Source organism: Drosophila albomicans, chromosome 2R, assembly GCF_009650485.2.
Source record: "Drosophila albomicans strain 15112-1751.03 chromosome 2R, ASM965048v2, whole genome shotgun sequence".
NCBI lineage: Eukaryota > Metazoa > Arthropoda > Insecta > Diptera > Drosophilidae > Drosophila > Drosophila albomicans.
This window is the reverse complement of record NC_047631.2, coordinates 34,964,843-34,983,925: the sequence shown is the minus strand read 5'-3', so window position 1 is coordinate 34,983,925 and position 19,083 is coordinate 34,964,843. Positions and strand designations below refer to the sequence as shown.

Sequence of the window (19,083 nt, the reverse complement as noted above, 5' to 3'; positions counted from 1 at the left end):
GAGTGTCAGCGGTGTTAATGAACCTTTCTGACTATTAGTTGTTAGCTGATAGTTGTTTACGTTTACGTTAACGTTAAAGTGGCCGATTGAGATTGCCGACAAGAACAGCTAACACAACACATTGTCTTCGTTAGGAAAGTGTGCCCAAGTCGGACGATGTGCAGGCACGCACGTTTATATTTAGCATGTAGTGAAGTGGCAAACTATTCGCAAACACATGCACATACACACTCGAAGGCATCCCGATGTGCGATGTGCGGTGATAGTCACGTGCACAAGGACATTCCAAGGCTAATTACATTGGCGCGATGCTTGTAAATTCAGTAAATCTCTGCTGCAGCTTCAGCTGCGATCTTGCTTAACTTGGTTCGGCTTTATTATAACACCATCCGTTCATTATGGTTGGCGGTGGTTGGGCAGTCTCTATCAGCCAAGTCTGTGGCATGCAAGTACAATGTGCAAGTATCTGTATCTATATCTGTATCTGTATCTTTGCATCTGCGTGGTTGTCTGTGGTGTTTGTAGTTGCAGTATCTAGTCGCCAGTCTCCACTTAATTAGCTATGTAATTTATTATTGTCCTAATCTCTGGGAGACAGAGAGAGAGAGAGAGAACAGCACCGGCACTGGTTGCGTTTCCATCACTAATGCAGAAGCCGGCGCCAATGCCGCTGGCATTGACAAATCAACAAACGTTTTATATTAGAATATTAATATGTATGATCATCCAAGTTGCGAAAGTCAGGAAGTGCTAACGCCAGTAACATCCCCATAGCTCCTGTGTTTATCCGCTTGTCTGCAAAATCAACACAATTAAGAGACCCTCGCACCCAAAGACTTGGCTAAGATAAACGGCCTTGTCTTCTGCAGTGAGGGACGGGCAGCTAAGACTGGCATTACAAGTACTCCGCGGTATGCAGGCAATAAAGGTGTGCTCTCCACTCTGCAGATATTCGTTCTCGTTTATGCATGTACATTGATGTAATCACACAATTATGCCCAATTATGTAACAGCTTCTCGTGACTGCGACTGCGACTGGCGCTGGGCTGGAAGAGCCTCACTTACAGATAGGAGCTTGTAGCTCGTCGGTGCTAAGCAGAATGCTTTGTGGATATCAATGACTAATGAGCGATATATTACCACGCAGTTTCCTTATACATACATATGCACATACATTCTCTGCCCTTTTCACTTCGTCGGTGTTATAAACACTGAACAACATAATCGCGGGCGTACTTTCATTAATGCAATTATCATTTCTAGCTTTTTATTTACGTTTGCAGTGGTTTTTATAATATGCAGTTGCATGCGCGAGTGAAAAATGCTGAGATACGCTGGCCATTGACACTTGAGGGTAATTATATCCCTCCTGTTGCAATCATGTGCAGATTTATCACTTAGAAGCCGGATGGCCCAAATGTTAGATGCCTTGACAATGCAATACAACAATCAACAATCAACAACAAACACGAAAGCAAACAAACAAACTCTTTTTGCCCACTTCTAACTTGGCACATTCTCATAGCTCAGCCCCATCTAGTTCTACTCATCCGCAGCGTTGCCATCGTCGTCAACCGAGTTGCTGTTGGTAACGTGATGGCCAATATAAAGCGCAGCTTCTTAACGTGCTCACACTCATTGCTAGTTCGACGCGTCTGCTGTGCAGTCTAGTTTGCGAGTGTCTTGATCGTACTCTCACTCTGATCTTCATCGGGAATTAAAAGTTTGCTTCAACCTTGTGAAAAGTGAGAACATAATTTAAGTGATTGGAAAACAATAGAAATAAATCAGTCTTGAACAACTTTAAGTGACACTAATTACACCAATAAAATTAAATACACTTGATTTGAAAAACTAAAAGTATTGAACTTAATTACTTTTCAATTGAGTACAATTATCAGTTGACAAATTCCATACAGATAATCAAAAACTATGTTTGTATTAAGCCAATGCAATTCAAATAACTAAACATATCATTTGTTTCATTATTGAATTTAGATAATTTTAGACATGGAAAGATTTATTTGGATATACTCGGCACTACTTGTGCTGCTGGTTGCTGCTTCGGACGCAGCTAATTTATCACAATTGGTTAAGAAACAAACTCAAGCGAAGCAGACGCTTATATCGCCATCATTACAGCAGCAGCAGCAGGGGAATTCCCTTAGTGCCTCAGTCGCCCAGCAGCAATATGGGCAGGAATCCGAGCTGCCAGCTGAGCAGCAGGACATCAAGAGCGAAGAAGAGGATGATGCTTATCAAATGCTTCACGATTTAAAGCAGGACTCGCGACTCCCAGTCTCCCACTCCAACTATGCGTGGAGTCCCTACGCAGCCACTAACTCGCCCATCAATCCTTATGAAAGTCTTCCATCAGGCGGGGCAGCGATTCCCATGCCGAAGATGCTGCCATTTATTGGCTACGCTCAGCCTGTGCTCATTCCCTTCCCATTGTATATAGCTCCCGACATGTTCTATCCTTCGTATCCGGGCGCTAACAACGATCTGGAGGATGTGGTCATGTCCAGGGCAGCCGGCGAAAGACGACCCCTCTCGTCACATTCATCCCGCAACTCGCCCATCTACTACGTGCGCTTACCACCCACACCTTATATGTTTGTGCCCACAAATCTGGCGCCTAGTCCCTTTGGAAGCAGTTTCTCGCCTTTGCTGACTTATCAGCCTATGCCGACGTTTTCCACCTTTGGCTCTGTATTCAATCTACCCGTTAATTTTCTGGCGAACGGGAAACCTTCAGGAATTTATCAAATGAATGGCGCGTCCAATGAGATATCATCGTTCTCTCAGGGAATCGGAGGTAACAACTTCAATGTGCGCCCACCCACGCCTAGCAATCCCTATAGACCGATGCCTCCATCTCCATCGACTGGTTATGGACATGCTCAGCAGAGCTTTGGCCTCTCCACTTTGCCAGCACCGCAACAGGACTCCAAACTAACTTCTCTTAAGCGTCCATTTGTGTTCAATGGCCGTCCCGACGATATCTATATATTACCCAACAATATATACAACTATAATGAACAGAGTTACTACTGATGACACTTATGAAACAACTTGATTGAAGTATTATTGAATGCATTTAAATAACATCTAAAATATAAACAGTACTCGAAATAAACTCGCTGACAATTATTCAGTAGGAAATCAAGGATTTTAATTCGAGACGCAATTTTTGTTAGCTTAAATGAACTATTCGTTGAGTTTTAAAAATTATAAGCTAGGTGCAACCGAAATTTACAGGTCTATCTACATTCGATACTTAATCGCCAATAGCAGCAACCTTATCCTTCATGTTCTCGATGTATTGCGCATCCCCCAGATAGGTGCTATTTCCTATGAGGTCACCGGTTCGCAAATCAAACTCGTAAACGATTGGAACACAATTGGGAACGTTGACTTTGACGATGTCTTCATTACTTAAATCTAGCAAGAAATGTTAGATACTATTGATGGGAAGAATAATACACACCTTCAATATGCTGGACGAGGGCACGAGCGACAGTTCCATGAGCGACGATCAACACTCGCTTGCCTTGAAGGACCTCTTTCTTGATTTCTTCCCAAATGGGCTTCACGCGATCCACACACATGTGCATCGATTCCGAGAGTGGAAATTGACCAACTGGTATATTTCTAAAGGCCAAGTTGTTGAGGATTGCATAATAGTAACTGTTCGAGGGTTCTATTGGAGGCGGTATCTCATCGTAACCACGTCGCCAGGCCTGCACCTGCTGCTCGCCGTATGCATCCGCCACCTGCCGCTTGTTACTGCCAGTTAAATTACCATAATGCCTCTCGTTTAGTCGCCAGTCCAACACGACAGGCAGATAAGAACTTTTCATTTCGGCCAAGATTACATCCGCACTTTGTCGGGAGCGACCCAATGCCGAACAATAGACCTTGTCGAATCCAATCTTAGCTTCCAGCAGCTTGGCTGCAGCAATAGTGCGTGATTGCTGAAGGCCTATTGAACGAAACTCGTATCAGTCAGCATCATTGTAGTCTTTGTTATCATAATCGTAAGCTTACCACCCTCGCTGAGCGGAGTATCGTGCCAGCCGCAGAATAGATTTTTCAAATTAAACTCACTCTCGCCATGCCGCACGAGCACAAGACGGTTGGATTTTACGAAAAAGTTTGATCTGAAATGAAAAACAGGTTTCATTAATCCCGATTTGCTACCAGGTACCAAATGACATTTCAATTCAATTATGATTTGTAGCTGTGTTAGAACATGCGTGATACTGTACACACATATTTATATTCTTTGATATACTATGAGATACTACAACTGTATCTGAAAGATACAAATGTATCCACATTGCTAAGCCGAGTTTATGTTTGAATCAGAACCTACAATATTGTTTGCGTGTTTTGGTGGATTGTTGCTGCTGATCAATGTTAGTACATTACAATTTTCCTCTCAGAAATTTGAACATGGCTCCCTGCCCTTGTTTATCTTTATTTTATTGCAAGTCCTCCGCGGATGCTATCGAGCCTATCGGCATATCGGCGTGACATCCAACTGTGGCACGTCGGATCACTGCTTTTATTGTAATAAATTGATAAGTCTGATCAAAAATGTCAAGCGAATTTAAAAATGTAAAAGGGTTTTGAGATTATCTAACTAAAAACAAAGCCAACTGAGGTGATAACACAATCAGGGATTACATTTTCAAACAAAACTTAAGTTTAATCATATCTAGAGTGTAAAGTAAGAGTTGAACACGATAAATCAAATCATAATACAACTCAAGGACTGCCGTTGCAGCTGGCAAAAAACAAAAGCAAAAAGTGCAAATGTGTCTTAATAATAAAAATGGAATTGTCTTGTCTTCTTGTCTCCGCAAGAGTTCAAAACAAACATGCATTGCTTCTCTTTAAACCCTTACACGTACAGTGGGCCATAAATGCTACCTTCATTTTAAATTTAAATTATTTATTTGGTATATAATCGGTTCTCAGTCAGTTGGCATTGCAATGCCTTCAATCGATTTACTAGTCTGTGCAGATTTTCGGTTACCTTAAAGATTGTGTGCTGTTGTAGAGCACTACGTTGACGACAGCTGAGGGCTGAGACGTCATCGTCATCGTCAACGTCTATCTGCGTCTGCGTTTCCGTATAAAGGTCTTTGCTAGCTGTGAGCTGGGCTCAGTCTCAGTACAGAGCACCTTGTGTGAGCCTCTTTGCCACTAGTGCGTGGATTGTCAAAAACTACGACTACGACTAAGACTACGACAACGAATTGTGAATTATTAATTGTGAAGAGAATTGTGGCTGGCGAAGAATGCATTTTCCGGCAATTGGAGACTTCTATAAGCGTTTGCTATTTCTATTGCCGTTTGCAACGGGTGGGTATTACTTATTATTGATGTCTGTATCTACGAATCAACGAAGTGTGTCCAATCCAAATCAATCTACGATTGTCTTTCGCGTCGTCTTCTCGATATCCAACTATCTTAAGAAGTCAATTCACAGATATTAGATGTACATATGTACTTATGACGTAAATTGAGTGGTGCTCTCAGCTGTGTACAACTATCTAAAACCATCGTGCCATGGCAAGTAGGCTCGATTTTGGGGGAATTTATGAGGCATCTCTAATCTGTACTCTCGAATGTCACACTCAGCGCCCATAAAACTGTCAAACTCAGTGGTAAGTCGGGTTTATGCACACGCATCATCTAATGGATAATGGATAGTAAACAAAAGAGCGCAGCCGCATGTAAATAATAACAATAATTAAAATTGCATGCACAAATGCTCTACGAAAAACTATAAAAATATGTCAGAGCAATTGTTGATTGTTTGTTTTTGCTCCAAGTGGGCTTATATAACAGAAGATGGCCAATTGTCCACATTGGACAATTATAGTTCACTTAGGTGCGCGCTGCCTACAATTGTTTGGGAATTGAGTCAAAACACTTTGCGAATTTTGTTTTGTTTTTGAATTGAGATTGAGATTGGCAAACTCTAAATTATTTTCCCCTCCCTGCAGAAATGCCCCCTGAGGATCGACGCTTTAGCTATGAGGCGCCTATGCAATGGCAATACTTATATCCACAATGTGGCGGCGTGGATCAATCCCCAGTGCCCCTCAATGCACAGAAGGTGATACCTATAGGCCTGCCTCCGTTGCACTTTGGTCTCTACGACGAGCCTTTCGATGAGTTGCTCAACGTGAGAAACAATGGACACACAGGCATGTAAACAGAGAGCCAGCGTTAGGAACCTAATTTTAATTGATATTTGTATATATGTTATGTATATGTTTAGTTGAGTTTAGTGTACCCACGACGGTGTATGGTGAACGCCCTTACATAACAGGTGGACTCTTGGAAGATTTCTATGAGGCGATGGCCGTCCACTTCCATTGGGGGTCAGCGCAGCAGAAGGGATCAGAGCACCTGCTTAATGGTCGTCGCTATGATCTGGAAATGCATATAGTACATCGGAATACAAAATACCAAAGTGACGAGGAGGCGAGAAATCAAACTGACGGCCTCGCTGTGCTTGCTGTGCTCTTCAAAGTTGTAAGGGTAAGTTTGCTTGGCTACTCCTGTTATCGATATATGATAAAATTATTCAATTATTGCAGACCAACTATATATATTATCAGCCTGGTTTCACCGAGATCTTGGGCTCCCTACTCCATGTGGGCGAATTCAACAGCAGCTATACGCCGGCAGCGTTCCTCACGCTGGGCTCCCTACTGGGTGGCTTGGATAGGGGCAACTTTTATGCATACAAGGGATCCCTTACAACGCCGCCCTGCTCCCCGGCTGTGCTGTGGCACGTCTTTGCCGAGGTGCTACCCATTTCACACCTTGAGTTGCCCAAGTTTTGGCAGCTGCGCAATCGTTATGGGCGGCCACTTTTGAATAATTTTCGACCTCTGCAGTCTCTAGAGCGGCGACAAGTATTCCTACGGCGACCGTTGGAGGAGTACCTCTGGTCATAGCAAATTATGTCGTTTATTTATGTTTGTAATGATTTTATTGGCGGCCAGTTAGGGGTAGAAGTAAATACAAGACGGATCAGAAGTAAATACAAATCTTATTAAATGCTACTTGCAACCGCCTCGATAGCGAGAGAAGAAAGCCGCAAAGATTCCCAGCTCAACGGCCAGAACAGAGGAGCGCATAACCGACGTTGGCAGTCGCATCGCTGGACGCGGTAATTTCACCACATTGCTTGCGGCCGTCTGCTTGGTTCGATAAGCCACGGGAATTTTGCGGAGTGGCAGCGTGGCACTACGCATTAGATTTGGTGGTGGGCGATAATTGACTGTGTGGTACTCATGATCTCGCACATCGAAGGGGGGATGCGGTATGCGAACACGGGGATTTATCGGCGGATGAAATGATGGTCGAATCACAATCTTCTTTCGCATTTTCTCCCCCTGCTCATCCTTTGAGTGGGACGGAGTCGACCGTTTAGGCAGAGTATTGATATTCTCAAAGTAGGGATCATTGCCGCTATAGTCCACTTGACGTTCCTTCGTTTGCCCCTTCGTCATTAAAGTTTTCATCTCTGTATTAAATTCCGGATTCTCCTCATCTTGATGCAACGATTCAGCAAGCCTTTCGTCGATTGGCTGCTTCATATTTTTTTCTAAAGCATCCGGACTATTGAATTTCACTTCAACATCGTCGAGAATCTTCTTAAACTCATTTACAGCATGTGCCATTACCTCGTATTCTTTATCATTCAATCCGGATACAGTTCGATCCGTTTGGAGAGTCTCTTCAGCTGACATGTCTTTCAGAATTACTTCAGCATCTTCATTATCGGTGTGCTTGGATTTAATCGGGTCGCTGGTTTTCGTATCTTGGGATGACTCTTCACTCAACGACTTTGAAATAGGATTTGCATCATCCATAAATATTTCATTGGGTTTGCCCTCGAATTTAACTGGACTGCTTCCATCCGTCTCAATAGGTTTTTGCGCGTCCTCGTCGATAATGAACTGAGCCTTATCTAAAGCTTGATCCTCTTCTATGTTTAAATCACTATTCTCTTGACTTCGTTGTGGAAAATTCAGGTCTTGACTGAAATTGTTATTATTCGTTGGATTCATAGATTTCCGACTTGTTTGTTTATCCTCGTTGCTGAATTGATTTTGGTAATTATGTTGAGCAAGATCCTCGTCTAGTTCCAGATTTCTATTCCCTGTTTTTTTAAGAGAATTCTTCGGTTGCTTCTTTGAGTCCACAAGAAGATCATCGTCTAGATCTAGACTTCTATTCTCCGTATTTTTAACAGAATTCTTCGATTTTTTCTTTGTGTCCTCGTTCTCGAGCAACCAATTCCACTCTGGTCCTGGTTCTCCATCGTTTTTGCCATGGTAAAAACGCAAATTGGGATCCTCAAGGCCACGAATTTGATTCTTTTTAATCAAAGCTGACGAACGATGGTCATCAAAGTTCTTCGAATTTCCCTCGACACTTTCATCAACGCTGCTATTGTAAAATTCGTTTAGACCAGTGTCATATGCCTTGGATACAGATTTGTCCAGAAGAGTATCCCTTTTATCTGATAAAGATTTGTAATCCCTATTCGGCAAATGTTTTTCTAGAATCATCTCATATTTATCCTGAATCAAAGATTTATTATCGCCTTTATCAGGAAACTGCTTTTCTAAAAGTACCTTATTATTATTCAGTATTTCCTCATCTGAAGAATCTCGAACATCTTCATAGACATTATTTATATATTTCATTTTATTCTCTTCTTCCTTCTTGGTGTAGTCTAAATGTTCCCGCGTTGGCATTCGATCAAATGCTGGTAATTGTTTATTAGATTGCGGCTTTTCTATAGAAATTTCCGACTTGGGTTCCCCGTGTGTCAGTTGGTATTCTTTAATTTTTGGCTCACTGGTAAATTTCTGTGCATGGTCTGGTTTTTGTTCCTCTAATGGCGAATTTTTTTGATCCGCACATTTAGACTCGTTTTTAGTCTTGTTGTCAAGAAACTCGTTTTCACTCTGCAGATATTTGGTCAAGTCATTGTTAAAGCTATCTGAAGCAGCTACTTCCAATAAAAGGTTCCTGATCAAGTGCGACTGTTCGTCCAAAAACTCTTGTGCTCTAATTAACTTATTGGGATCTTTGAAAGCATCGTGAATGTTTTCGGTGCGCTTTCCTTCATACTTTAATTTAGGATCTTCTTCAAAGCCCTTCATATTTTTCTGCCCATCAAAATAAAGCATTTCTGGACATATGCTGTCGTTACCTTTAGAAGACATTGGCGCCATTGCGAGCGTTTTAAACACAGTCTTATCCTCCTTTTGCTGATTTAACTGATCATTATCAGTTGGTTGGTACTTAGCCTCGCTACAACTCTGAGATTCAAGATCTGATTTGATCGAACGATAGGAATTGTCTGTGTTTGAGTATTGCAAAGGAACCCTATCTACTTTGTGAACGATAGAAGCTATCTTGGTCTCGTTGTCTTTGCTTTGGTTGCTTTTGTGTTCCTTTATAGGAGAAGGTTTTTTGTTTGACCGTAGTACTCGCTTATAATCAACCCTATATCCACCTTCCTTAATTATAGGCATTGTATTACTTGCTTTGTCCATTACTTTATTCCTTTTGGAAAACTTATTCTTTTTGCTTTTCGATTGCACGTTTGCATTCAGAGAATGTCCGATCAGCTCTTCCTCATAGGATCGACTTGCATTCATTCGCATTATATCGAAAAGCTTCGATACACTAGGCTCGTCAGCAGAACGTTTAGTAAATGTAGGATCTTCGTCATACAGCACCTGCATCTTCTGCTGTTCTGCCAATGCGCCTTGTTGTTTTTGTTTTTGTACTGGAGACTTGTAATGAGATTTAAGATTTTCCATTTCGTTTGATTTTGATTTTGAATCATTCTCTTTGGCTTGTATCTTTTCTGTTGACTTCTCCTTCTTACTCAAATTGGATTTCGAAAGTTTCTTTTTGAGTTTAGAAGCTTTGATGGAATCATTGACCTTGGCCCTTACTTTCAATGCTTTATATTTTTCATTTAAAGGGTTAATGTGTTGTTTGATGAAGTTGCTCACACCAACCACAGGTCTTCCTTCACTCGATTTTGATTCATTCGAATGTGCGATTTCTGCTGGTTGTCGTTTAATTGATAAATATTCGGCACTAGTGTCGTTGTTGAGATTCTGGGATATGCCAATAGCGTTATCTAGACCAATATCCAAGTCCTGATTTTGCTGATACAGCCAAGGATTTCCGTTTTGTTCTGGGACTTCAATTGAAGGGTTTCCTGTTCCTTCCCTAAGCGTAAGATAGATTTCTGGCTTGTCTTCAGATGATGCGATCTCGAAAGAAAACTCCACATCGGACTTGTTTGGTTTGGCAGCATCTAAAGCTGTGGTTGCTTCCATACCAGAGTTTTCCATTTTGCTATTTTCAACATTGAATATTTGCTGAACTTTCTCTTCTTGAATATTCGAATCAATCGAACTATCAACTGACTTTGCGTTATCTGACCAAGGCCTTAATTCAGGAGCTACATCCACGAAATTCTCAAGAACACTGTCAGCAAACGAAATTGGCAGTTTGTATTCATCTTTTTGCAGTTGAGTAATTGAGTTATTGCTAATAAATAGACAACCAATAACTAATCGAATTTTAACAGCTGTGAAAGAGGTAACTACCTTAAGTCAGGGTGCCAACGCAGGGTATCAACAATAGCATCGGGTGGTAGCTCGTTTTGACATATTCTGTGAAGGACTGTGAACAAAGGATACCTTCAAATGGGAGAATTATATCAGTGCTGAATGCCTCAAATTCTACGAGAAATTCCTTACTTATCTTGCAATTTGGCCTTTTCCAAATACGCATAAATCTCGCCAGCAATTATGGGACCAAGCAACTTGCGACCATTTAAAAGATTAGCTTCAATTTCTTGCACAGTTTTGCGCGAGGTAACAAAGCATTTTGCAAAAGTAACATTTTTGTCCGCTGCGGAGACATTGTTAGAATATTTTCTATAAATAAATTCATGTACCAACCATAGGAAGAAGCTACAGAATTCGCTAATCCGCAACTTTCAAAGAACGTGGATAGCTTGGTATTTGGATTAAAAGTCTTAATGAATCGCATCATTTCCTTCAATGCCAAATGAAGGCAGGTGACCCGAGCATTCTCTCCCAATCGCAAGCCATCTATAAAACCGGCACTGAGCGCCACCAAGTCCTTAAGTGTATTGCAAAGTTCCACTCCATCAACATCATCGACACTGCACACTTTGCAGTTGTCCGTCTGGAACAGATTGGACAATTGATGAGCATGATTGGCATTGTTACACCCAATAGTTATTTCAGTCAATTTGCCCTGAGCCATCTCCATGGCGCTATTGGCACTCATCATTGAATAGCATGGAATGTTCAATTGCTTGGATATGACATGTGAATAAAGATCGATTTCCCCATCCCTTATATGATCTAGACCCTTTATCAAGGATACGGCATATGCACTCGTTTTCACCTTTCCGGCTAATATATTGCAGTAAGGTTTTATAAACGAATGAGACGTGGCAAATATCAATACATCGGCCTCTTTGGCAGCTTCAATAAGATCGTTGACAGCAATCTTAAAACAAAGTTAAGTTAATTGGTGAAATTTGAAAATTCAAAATGCCCAATTTGAATTTACCAGGTTAAGCTCCAACTTAATTCCTGGCAGATACTTAATATTTTCATGCCGCTCGTTAATGACCTCCGAAAGGTAATTGCTCCTCACAAGCTCATCATACACATAAATGTGAACGTTCTTGTCAAACTCGCCATTAGCAGCATTCTTACAAACGGCCGTTGAAATAGCAGAGCCCCTGAAATAACGAATAAATCATTAATTCAGCTATAGAACAAAATAATTATATATATCAGCCCTACTTACCAACCCTCTGCGCCGATAATGCAAACCTTTGGTTTCCTCGACATTTCAACGGTACATTAATTTTAAAATCAAAAGAAATTAAAACAAATACAAAAAAATTTTAATAGTCTTTTTAGAATTTTATCGAAAATTTTGTTGAACGAAATGGGTTGAAACATAACTAATGTTTTGTCGAGACCAAGTAGATAACGACAGAGATTTCATAGACAGCTCTTTCGACTAACTATATGCTTGAAATTCGTAGACAATGCCAGATGAAGGGTCTACCAATGGTTCGTTCGACACTCTTACGGTTTTCGCGATCTGTTGTTTTTCCTTTTCTTTTTCTTGCTGCGCTTCCTGTTCAGAAATAGCTCGAATCTCAAATTCAGTAATAATCTGTGATATTCGGCTCTTGGCTTCTGCACCTAGCTTAGGTGGCAAGCTCTTGATGCTGATGCAAGCACTTTCAAAAAACAAATCGTAGCTGTCGCGATGTCGAACTGCAGCCACTTTTGTAGTCCCAATATTCGTTAATTTCTCCTTCTGCAGGGCCGCCTGAGAGTTCCTGGTTGCAAGCTCTTGAAAATATGCGTTTAATATAGAGCGATCTCGTTTGATGCTCGACAGTAGCTCTTCACGATTGGATGCTGATTTGGTCTTCATACCGTGACGTATTAGGGACATGTTTAATGTACTTATTCTTCTTTTTCAAGAATTGTTCGGACGTCTGCAAATAGTTAAAGTTACTGTTTCAATAATTTGCATTTTCTTGGCTTATTAAATCTAGACAAACTTACCGCTTTCCCAAAGAACTTGTAAGACACCTAAATATCTTAAAAACGACAAAACTGTTTCTTTTCTTTTAATTTGTTTTGGTTATTTGCATTTCAAGAAAACATATGATTTTGGCGTCCAAAATGCAGCAGCATGTTATTAACATAGTAACACTATGTTATTTACACTAATGCTATTAACATTTATTCTATTCAAACTCTGCAACTAACAGTGTGTCCGCCATTTTTGCTAAAATAGGTTCATTACCGGCTTTTCTTCAAAAATTACTTGTTGCTGTAAACATGTGCTGTAGTTATTATCAAATAATAAATAAAATCAAGTTAAGTTCAGTGAGTGATATGTGCAAAATATTAATATATGAATATACATAATACAAATGCAATTCGCTTGCAATTTCGTGAAAGCGCGCGCGTCATTTATTACATTCTCATAAACTTTGCAAATTAACCGTTCGTTCAACAAATACAATTGTGGTAATATATTTGTGCAAGTTCTTTGGGGTAAGTTAACAATTCATTTATAAATAAGCATGTAACCTACGCAGTTTACGAATTTCGTAATGTTTAAGACAAATGAAAAAAAAAACATAAATTTAAATTCAACAGTTACGTCAAATTATTATAACTGTAACAGCACTCAATAGAATTGGAACGCAGCAACTGTTAATTAACATAATCGATTAATAGTTATCGGATTTCTTTACATGTATTTTGATTTTTGCGGTCACACGAAAAAATACTAAAGAAAGAAAACATTTAAAAAAACTTAATTGATAAATTTGAACTCTTACAAATTTATTTAAAGAACACAATATTAGTTAAGTTGTAACTTTTTACATATCTAGCTGCACAAAAGCATGATTTAAAAACCATCGATACATCAATAGTTGTACTTATAGTTAATTTACAAATTTATTTAAAATATCTATACAAAAATTAGTCCTAGTTATCCTAATGACGTAATATTATTTATGGGTTTACGACCTCGTCAGACCTCCAAATTGAGGATGATGAGAAATACCATGCTGTTTGGTACTAACTTGTTGATCTGTTAAACAAGTATTGTTTACCATTGACATTTCAACATCTGTCGAATCGCCTTTTGTACTATTATTATCCTTCAGCGCTCGTAGCTCCAGTTCGCAAATCAGCTGCGATACACGCATCTTGGCCTCAGCTACAAGTTTCGGCGAAAGAGCTTTGACACTTGAGCTAACACTTTCAAAGAACAGGTCTACATGATTCTTTTCTCGAGGGGGCGCATGTGGTAGTTGAACTCCTATTAACTCACGAAAGGATTCCATTAACTCGTTCTTATCTTGTTGAATTTGCATTAGTAGCTTGAGACCTTCCTTACGATTAGATGTTGAGTCAGTCACCCGTGGACTCGTTTTGATTGGTGTTCTATGGTTGCTTGATACTGGCTGAGTTGTGGTCAGTAAAGGAGTTGGTGGCGTTTCTTGGGGCCTTGTCTCAATAACTTCAAAATTTTGTAAGCTACAAAATAGTTGATAAATATGAATAAAAAAAGAATGCAATGGAAATCAGATGCGCACCTTTCTTCTATGACTCCCTCGGTATTTACTAAAACTGACGTCAGATCCTCTAATGGATTATTATTATCTGTCTGCTCCACCTGCTCCTGCTTCAGAGCCTGTTTCAGCGCTCGCTTTCGTTGGTGGTAATATTTGCTACGCTCCTGGCGAACACTCAACTCCTTTCGCACAGCCCCTTCGCCTTTTGTTATTAGTGACTCAAGATTACGCTTATGTTTCGTGGTGCGCTCATGTCTCACTAGGTGGCAACGATTGCAATCCAGTCGGCACTGACAGGCTCGGCAGAAGGGCTTGTTGGGATCATCAGCTGAACGCTTTAACCACGGATCGAAGAGGCTCAGCCACTTCTCACAGAACTTTTGGCTGTATTTCTGCTTTCCACTTCCAGTGCTACTGTTGAGTTTCACTTTTATTTTCGTCTCTTTCCTATTTGTAGGGCACCATACTTTATAATCAAGTTGCATTCTCCAAAAGAGAAAGGCTTACCAGTCGGAATCAGATGAATTTTCAGAAAAACTCATGTTTTGCTCGTGTGTCTGCGCTATTTATGTTATTATTTATTCACAAATAGCATCGATACATGGTTAACCGATAGGCGTGAGCATCGACATATCGATTTCAATGCGTTTCGTGCAGCTGTATCGATTATCGATTATAGACACAATGAGTGGCGCCAAGCGATCCCGTAGATTCAAAAAAGCTATGCATTTTTAAAATTCCATTAATAACAAGTATTGTATGTAATGATTAAATAACGGCATCTCACCAAAATTCTAAAATAATGAGGATAGTATATAAATATATACATTTATTTATGAAAGGCTTCAATGAAATTAAAATAATCATTTACTCAGCATTTATTTATTTAAATGCTGCTTGCAATATTCCCAAATAAACAAAGAACCAGTCACGTGAACATTTAGAGACCGCACCACACCAAATTGCGGGATTTCGACAGCAAAATCCAAGAGGGCAATCAAATCAACAGAAATTCCATGTTTTTCATGACTGCAAGAATAAAAAGTCCAATTATTAAGGCACTTGAGCGGAAACAATTTTAAAACTAGTTTTACCCCAACAATAAAATGCATTTCTCTGGAAATTTAAAATCAACAAAACTAACGCTATGAGCTGTTTGCTCTGCACCAACAATTTTGTATCCCATAGACTGTTTATTAATGAGGAATTCAGAAAGATTATCGGGCTTTACTTCCAATATATTTAGGCTCTTCTCGGCAGTCATGCTGTAGTGAAAGATTATCGCATTAGCTTTATTTTAAATAGTTTTAAACCTTTGCTTACCTTAAATTTGTAAAATCGGTTTTGTCAACAATAGACTTGGAACCTACTACCAATGTTGTCACTCCCAACACCTCACTGGTGCGAGCCAATCCTCCTAGATTGGGTAATTTATCTATTAGGGAGGCTACCACAATAAGATTTTGTTCTGCTGGCGTCGCTTCTTTTGTAATATTTTCATTCGTGTTAAATATATCATTAACAGGATTCGCCTTTCTCTGTACATTTAAATTGGTCATTTCCATTGGCAATTGATGTGCTACGGTTAGTGGATTCTTTCTAGTTATTACCGTCTTTCGATAGGCATCGATGTTTATTTTAATATTATCTGGGATGTTGATTGTTTTATCGTACTCATCAAATGGCGCATTTGTCATATATAAGATAAGATCTGCGGAAGTAGCAGGGTGCAACATGACGTCGGATAAGATAATGCGAGTTTCCTGCTCAAACTTAGTTAATTTCGATCCCAATGTCATTGCTATGCCTGACCTCAAAACTTCGATATTGGGCACATGTATGCTAAAAATGCAATAGTCAACTGTATAGATATACGAAAGTTTAATTCATTATCTTACCCTGAAGTTTTACATTTTACGGCAATCTTATGTAAAACTAACTGAGCCAGGAGACGTGTTTGAAAATGAGCTCCCATCGTATGAGGCAACAGGAAACTGGAGATTTTTTCCAAGTCGTCCGTTTGAAGGTTTTTCCAGTTGTGCAAGCAATATAGGTGAATTACGGAAATTATCGAAACTTGCTGAGTTGGCTTCAGTTGTTCTATTTGCTGTATTTGTTCCAATAAGTATTGAAGGCTCGGCAAAAGCGTGGCCACGAGGCACTCATACATGTAGCTTATATTTAGCTGATCACAGGGAGCCAATAATGTATTCCACAACTCTTGTGACCAATTAATATGGCCCTGCATCAGTAACAATGCTCTCGCGATCCTCATCTTTAGTCTGTGCTCTCTACAATTCTCAAAATATCGGGGCTTTTTTTCTGTCAACTGTTTATTGACGAGTAGCAGTTGATCACTAATTGCATTTACTTCTTCATCCGGCTGTTGCATACCAAACCAAATGTATTGATCTCGTATAACTATTTCATCAAAAGGATTCTGCACGATGCTGTCGGTATAAGCTGCCTCAATTCTGCAATTCAAGTTCATCAATTCAAATCAGTGGTTACTCTACAAAAAAAAATAGCAGTTTACTTACCGTGCGTCTCCAGTACTGATGTCACCAATAAGAATTCCTTCCACAACCGAGGAAACTCCTAATGTTTTTACATTTGCTAAAAGTGCCTTGGATGTGTGTTGGCATCGATAGTTAAGAATCTTTTCAGCCAGTTTCTGAATATCAACATCATTCATATGTTTAGATGCATAATTTAATAGTGCTTTCACTCTGTGAATATTGGAGTAATTAATAGTCAACTTAAATTGAAAACTATTTTAACTTACGCGTATTCAGAGTTTTTATATTTCTGCAGCATATTTAATAAAGCATTAAATATATTCTCGTTATCTTCGACTGGTGTGTCAGTGTCATTCAACAGTTGTGCTAACCACACAAATGTTGCTCTCGTTCCACGTTCTAGAAGTTCAAGAGGCTTCAAATGTAACTCTTGAATTTGACTCCAGCATTGCAGATTTGCCTCGACAAACCAATCCACACACTTCTCCTTTACAAACGATTTTTCCTCTTTCGTTTGACAGTCGAGTTGGCAAATTAAATGTTCTTGCACGTTTTCGAGGTCGCTGCCTTTTTGTAATATGTCAGACTTCACATCGTATTGAGTTCTATAAAAGTTCCAGCACATCTTCTGTACACTTGGATCCAAGTGATTTAAATGAAATAATGGAAACAAACGCCACCATCCATGGAGTTTCTTTGGAAGTCTGTCAAGGTGTCGAATGAGCTCAGGTACTAAGAGGTTGATATGGGAATCATCTACAATTATTTCGTAGGAACGTTTACTTAATAATATATCTTCGTCAATACTCTCGCAATTTTGTAGCTTTATTATCAAGCGTTCATGATCACGGTAATATCCATCATTGACATTAAAAATAGTCTCGATGAACACCAAATAATCACGCAAAGTCAAGCTGTTGATAGTTTCCTATTGAAGGGAGTAAAAATGTTAGAAAATGTTGTTCACAGTCCGAGAGATAAACTCACCTCGAAGATTTCAAATACACGATTATTGGCGATTCTTCTTAACTTTGTATTTCTTAAAGTGCGTACCCGTGAGCTTAGCTTGAACAGAATTTTTTTAGAAATTGTGCCACTTTGAGGTGTTATGTGGTTTAGCCAAAAGAGCAGAGGAACTGAGTGCCAAGGAACAGTGGCAAGGGCTCGCAAAAATACATACATCTCTTCTTGGGGCACAAAATTATTGATCTTGAAGGTAGGCACAATGTAACATTCCACATTGTAGAGTTGTGTTCTGTTTGTTGCTGCCAGAAATTCGGGCAGCAAATTGACCTGACACAATTGAGACGCACCAAAATGGGTTAAGAAGTATTCAACAGTCCAGCGAAGCACCAATATGTTATTGTCCTGCAGCAGTCTCGCATACAAAATGCGCACCCAGGTGATCCATTCGTTATCTAGATTACTCTTGGATCGGCATGTGATGCGCGGCATCAAAGTAGCAAGTGTTGGCAGCATTAAATGCGACTGTTGCTCCTCCAAGCTCTCCATTATGGTCACATATGAGGACCACTGTTGCTCTGTACAAATCAGAGTATCAAGTGCTTTTACATCGCTGCTGAAATTATTCAGTTTCCTCATTAGAAAGTAGGCTGCCTTGCGAAACTCACGACCCTCGGACTGCAGTAAACCTTTGATAACCAGCTGGAGTTCATTGCAGCAGCAAACACACTCTACACCCAGCTGGCGAACAAAGTCGTCAAACAAATACACCAGGATTTGGGCGGCATTTGGCTGGCGCTCGTTACTCAAACTCAAAGCCCAGAGCTGTTGTAGCAGGAATTTGCCATCAATTCGGGGGAATTTACGAGCATAAATCTGTACACAAATTAACACGTTGGCCACCAGCTGACGGCCGAAACTCTTGTTGTTGGCAACAACAATTGCAATGAGTTTGTGAAAGACTTTAGCGCCGAATTTAACGTTGTGCTTATTGTTGGTCTGAAGCAAATTGTAGATGCATTGCACGACACGTTTAAGCGCCAATTCGTTATCCTTGTGTAAATCAATCACATCATTCAGCAACTCGTCCAGTTCAGCGATCTCTCCTAGCAGATTCTGGTTCTGAATATAGGTCTCAATAGCCTGCACAACTGCGTGTGTTGTCGTCGCTGTTGTTGCTTTTGTCGACGGCAATGCCATTTTGAACGGAAGCAATTCTAACGATATTTACTTAGTCCGTCCTTACTAACTGTTACAATTGTAATGAAATCATCTGTTGCATATTTATTTCACCAGCAGCGTGACCGCAACTTGAATTTCACAATATACTAGTTTTCAAAAAAAAAAAACTACCAAAATCTTATACTTCCG

At 39.9% G+C, this 19,083-nt stretch overlaps 7 protein-coding genes across 7 annotated transcripts; 2 read left to right on the top strand and 5 right to left on the bottom strand.

Moving 5' to 3' along the window:
- Nucleotides 1–1,647: 1,647 nt before the first annotated feature.
- LOC117574488 (uncharacterized) lies at nt 1,648–3,067 on the top strand. The gene is made up of 2 exons (XM_034258326.2): nt 1,648–1,745; nt 1,999–3,067. Exon 2 carries the CDS (start codon nt 2,011–2,013, stop codon nt 3,055–3,057), a length of 1,047 nt encoding a protein of 348 aa, XP_034114217.1. The 5' UTR covers nt 1,648–1,745; nt 1,999–2,010; the 3' UTR covers nt 3,058–3,067.
- An 83-nt stretch (nt 3,068–3,150) lies between these two features.
- LOC117574308 (2,3-bisphosphoglycerate-dependent phosphoglycerate mutase) lies at nt 3,151–4,656 on the bottom strand. Its single transcript, XM_034258117.2, has 4 exons — nt 4,435–4,656; nt 4,051–4,163; nt 3,491–3,985; nt 3,151–3,444 (listed from the first exon to the last, which is right to left on the bottom strand). The coding sequence occupies exons 1-4, from the start codon at nt 4,458–4,460 to the stop codon at nt 3,281–3,283; spliced, it is 798 nt and encodes a 265-aa protein (XP_034114008.1). The 5' UTR covers nt 4,461–4,656; the 3' UTR covers nt 3,151–3,280.
- A 653-nt stretch (nt 4,657–5,309) lies between these two features.
- On the top strand, nt 5,310–6,983 carry LOC117574434 (carbonic anhydrase 15). The gene is made up of 4 exons (XM_034258272.2): nt 5,310–5,373; nt 6,021–6,224; nt 6,299–6,561; nt 6,621–6,983. The coding sequence occupies exons 1-4, from the start codon at nt 5,310–5,312 to the stop codon at nt 6,981–6,983; spliced, it is 894 nt and encodes a 297-aa protein (XP_034114163.1).
- Nucleotides 6,984–6,995: 12 nt separating this feature from the next.
- Nucleotides 6,996–12,084, bottom strand: LOC117574433 (uncharacterized). The gene is made up of 6 exons (XM_034258271.2): nt 11,920–12,084; nt 11,677–11,851; nt 11,034–11,613; nt 10,830–10,983; nt 10,677–10,769; nt 6,996–10,617 (listed from the first exon to the last, which is right to left on the bottom strand). The coding sequence occupies exons 1-6, from the start codon at nt 11,961–11,963 to the stop codon at nt 7,089–7,091; spliced, it is 4,575 nt and encodes a 1,524-aa protein (XP_034114162.1). The 5' UTR covers nt 11,964–12,084; the 3' UTR covers nt 6,996–7,088.
- Nucleotides 11,998–12,844, bottom strand: LOC117574435 (protein suppressor of variegation 3-7). The gene is made up of 2 exons (XM_034258273.2): nt 12,699–12,844; nt 11,998–12,628 (listed from the first exon to the last, which is right to left on the bottom strand). Exon 2 carries the CDS (start codon nt 12,583–12,585, stop codon nt 12,139–12,141), a length of 447 nt encoding a protein of 148 aa, XP_034114164.1. The 5' UTR covers nt 12,586–12,628; nt 12,699–12,844; the 3' UTR covers nt 11,998–12,138.
- Nucleotides 12,845–13,524: 680 nt separating this feature from the next.
- LOC117574233 (protein suppressor of variegation 3-7) lies at nt 13,525–14,925 on the bottom strand. Its single transcript, XM_034257943.2, has 3 exons — nt 14,738–14,925; nt 14,252–14,677; nt 13,525–14,192 (listed from the first exon to the last, which is right to left on the bottom strand). The coding sequence occupies exons 1-3, from the start codon at nt 14,770–14,772 to the stop codon at nt 13,673–13,675; spliced, it is 981 nt and encodes a 326-aa protein (XP_034113834.1). The 5' UTR covers nt 14,773–14,925; the 3' UTR covers nt 13,525–13,672.
- A 101-nt stretch (nt 14,926–15,026) lies between these two features.
- LOC117575971 (uncharacterized) lies at nt 15,027–19,015 on the bottom strand. The gene is made up of 7 exons (XM_034260450.2): nt 17,737–19,015; nt 17,016–17,677; nt 16,771–16,959; nt 16,129–16,704; nt 15,554–16,072; nt 15,325–15,495; nt 15,027–15,259 (listed from the first exon to the last, which is right to left on the bottom strand). The coding sequence occupies exons 1-7, from the start codon at nt 18,910–18,912 to the stop codon at nt 15,109–15,111; spliced, it is 3,444 nt and encodes a 1,147-aa protein (XP_034116341.1). The 5' UTR covers nt 18,913–19,015; the 3' UTR covers nt 15,027–15,108.
- Nucleotides 19,016–19,083: the final 68 nt, after the last annotated feature.

Bases quoted from the DNA above. Each gene is read 5' to 3' on its own strand.
- LOC117574488 (XM_034258326.2), top strand. From the start codon at position 2,011: ATGGAAAGATTTATTTGGATATACTCGGCACTACTTGTGCTGCTGGTT.
- LOC117574308 (XM_034258117.2), bottom strand. From the start codon at position 4,460: ATGTTCAAATTTCTGAGAGGAAAATT. The intron at 4,164-4,434 runs GTAATGTACTAA...TTTTCATTTCAG, and splicing joins AAATTTCTGAGAGGAAAATT to ATCAAACTTTTTCGTAAAAT. The intron at 3,445-3,490 runs GTGTGTATTATT...ATTTCTTGCTAG, and splicing joins CCTCGTCCAGCATATTGAAG to ATTTAAGTAATGAAGACATC.
- LOC117574434 (XM_034258272.2), top strand. From the start codon at position 5,310: ATGCATTTTCCGGCAATTGGAGACTTCTATAAGCGTTTGCTATTTCTA. The intron at 5,374-6,020 runs GTGGGTATTACT...CCCTCCCTGCAG, and splicing joins TCTATTGCCGTTTGCAACGG to AAATGCCCCCTGAGGATCGA. The intron at 6,225-6,298 runs GCATGTAAACAG...GTATATGTTTAG, and splicing joins GAGAAACAATGGACACACAG to TTGAGTTTAGTGTACCCACG.
- LOC117574433 (XM_034258271.2), bottom strand. From the start codon at position 11,963: ATGTCGAGGAAACCAAAGGTTTGCATTATCGGCGCAGAGGGTTG. The intron at 11,852-11,919 runs GTAAGTAGGGCT...TCGTTATTTCAG, and splicing joins ATTATCGGCGCAGAGGGTTG to GGGCTCTGCTATTTCAACGG. The intron at 10,984-11,033 runs GTTGGTACATGA...ATGTCTCCGCAG, and splicing joins TTCTGTAGCTTCTTCCTATG to CGGACAAAAATGTTACTTTT.
- LOC117574435 (XM_034258273.2), bottom strand. From the start codon at position 12,585: ATGTCCCTAATACGTCACGGTATGAAGACCAAATCAGCATCCAATCGT.
- LOC117574233 (XM_034257943.2), bottom strand. From the start codon at position 14,772: ATGAGTTTTTCTGAAAATTCATCTGATTCCGACTG. The intron at 14,678-14,737 runs GTAAGCCTTTCT...CCCTACAAATAG, and splicing joins AATTCATCTGATTCCGACTG to GAAAGAGACGAAAATAAAAG. The intron at 14,193-14,251 runs GTGCGCATCTGA...ACTATTTTGTAG, and splicing joins GAGGGAGTCATAGAAGAAAG to CTTACAAAATTTTGAAGTTA.
- LOC117575971 (XM_034260450.2), bottom strand. From the start codon at position 18,912: ATGGCATTGCCGTCGACAAAAGCAACAACAGCGACGACAACACACGCA. The intron at 16,705-16,770 runs GTAAGTAAACTG...CTTGAATTGCAG, and splicing joins ATCAGTACTGGAGACGCACG to AATTGAGGCAGCTTATACCG. The intron at 15,260-15,324 runs GTAAAACTAGTT...TTATTCTTGCAG, and splicing joins AAATGCATTTTATTGTTGGG to TCATGAAAAACATGGAATTT.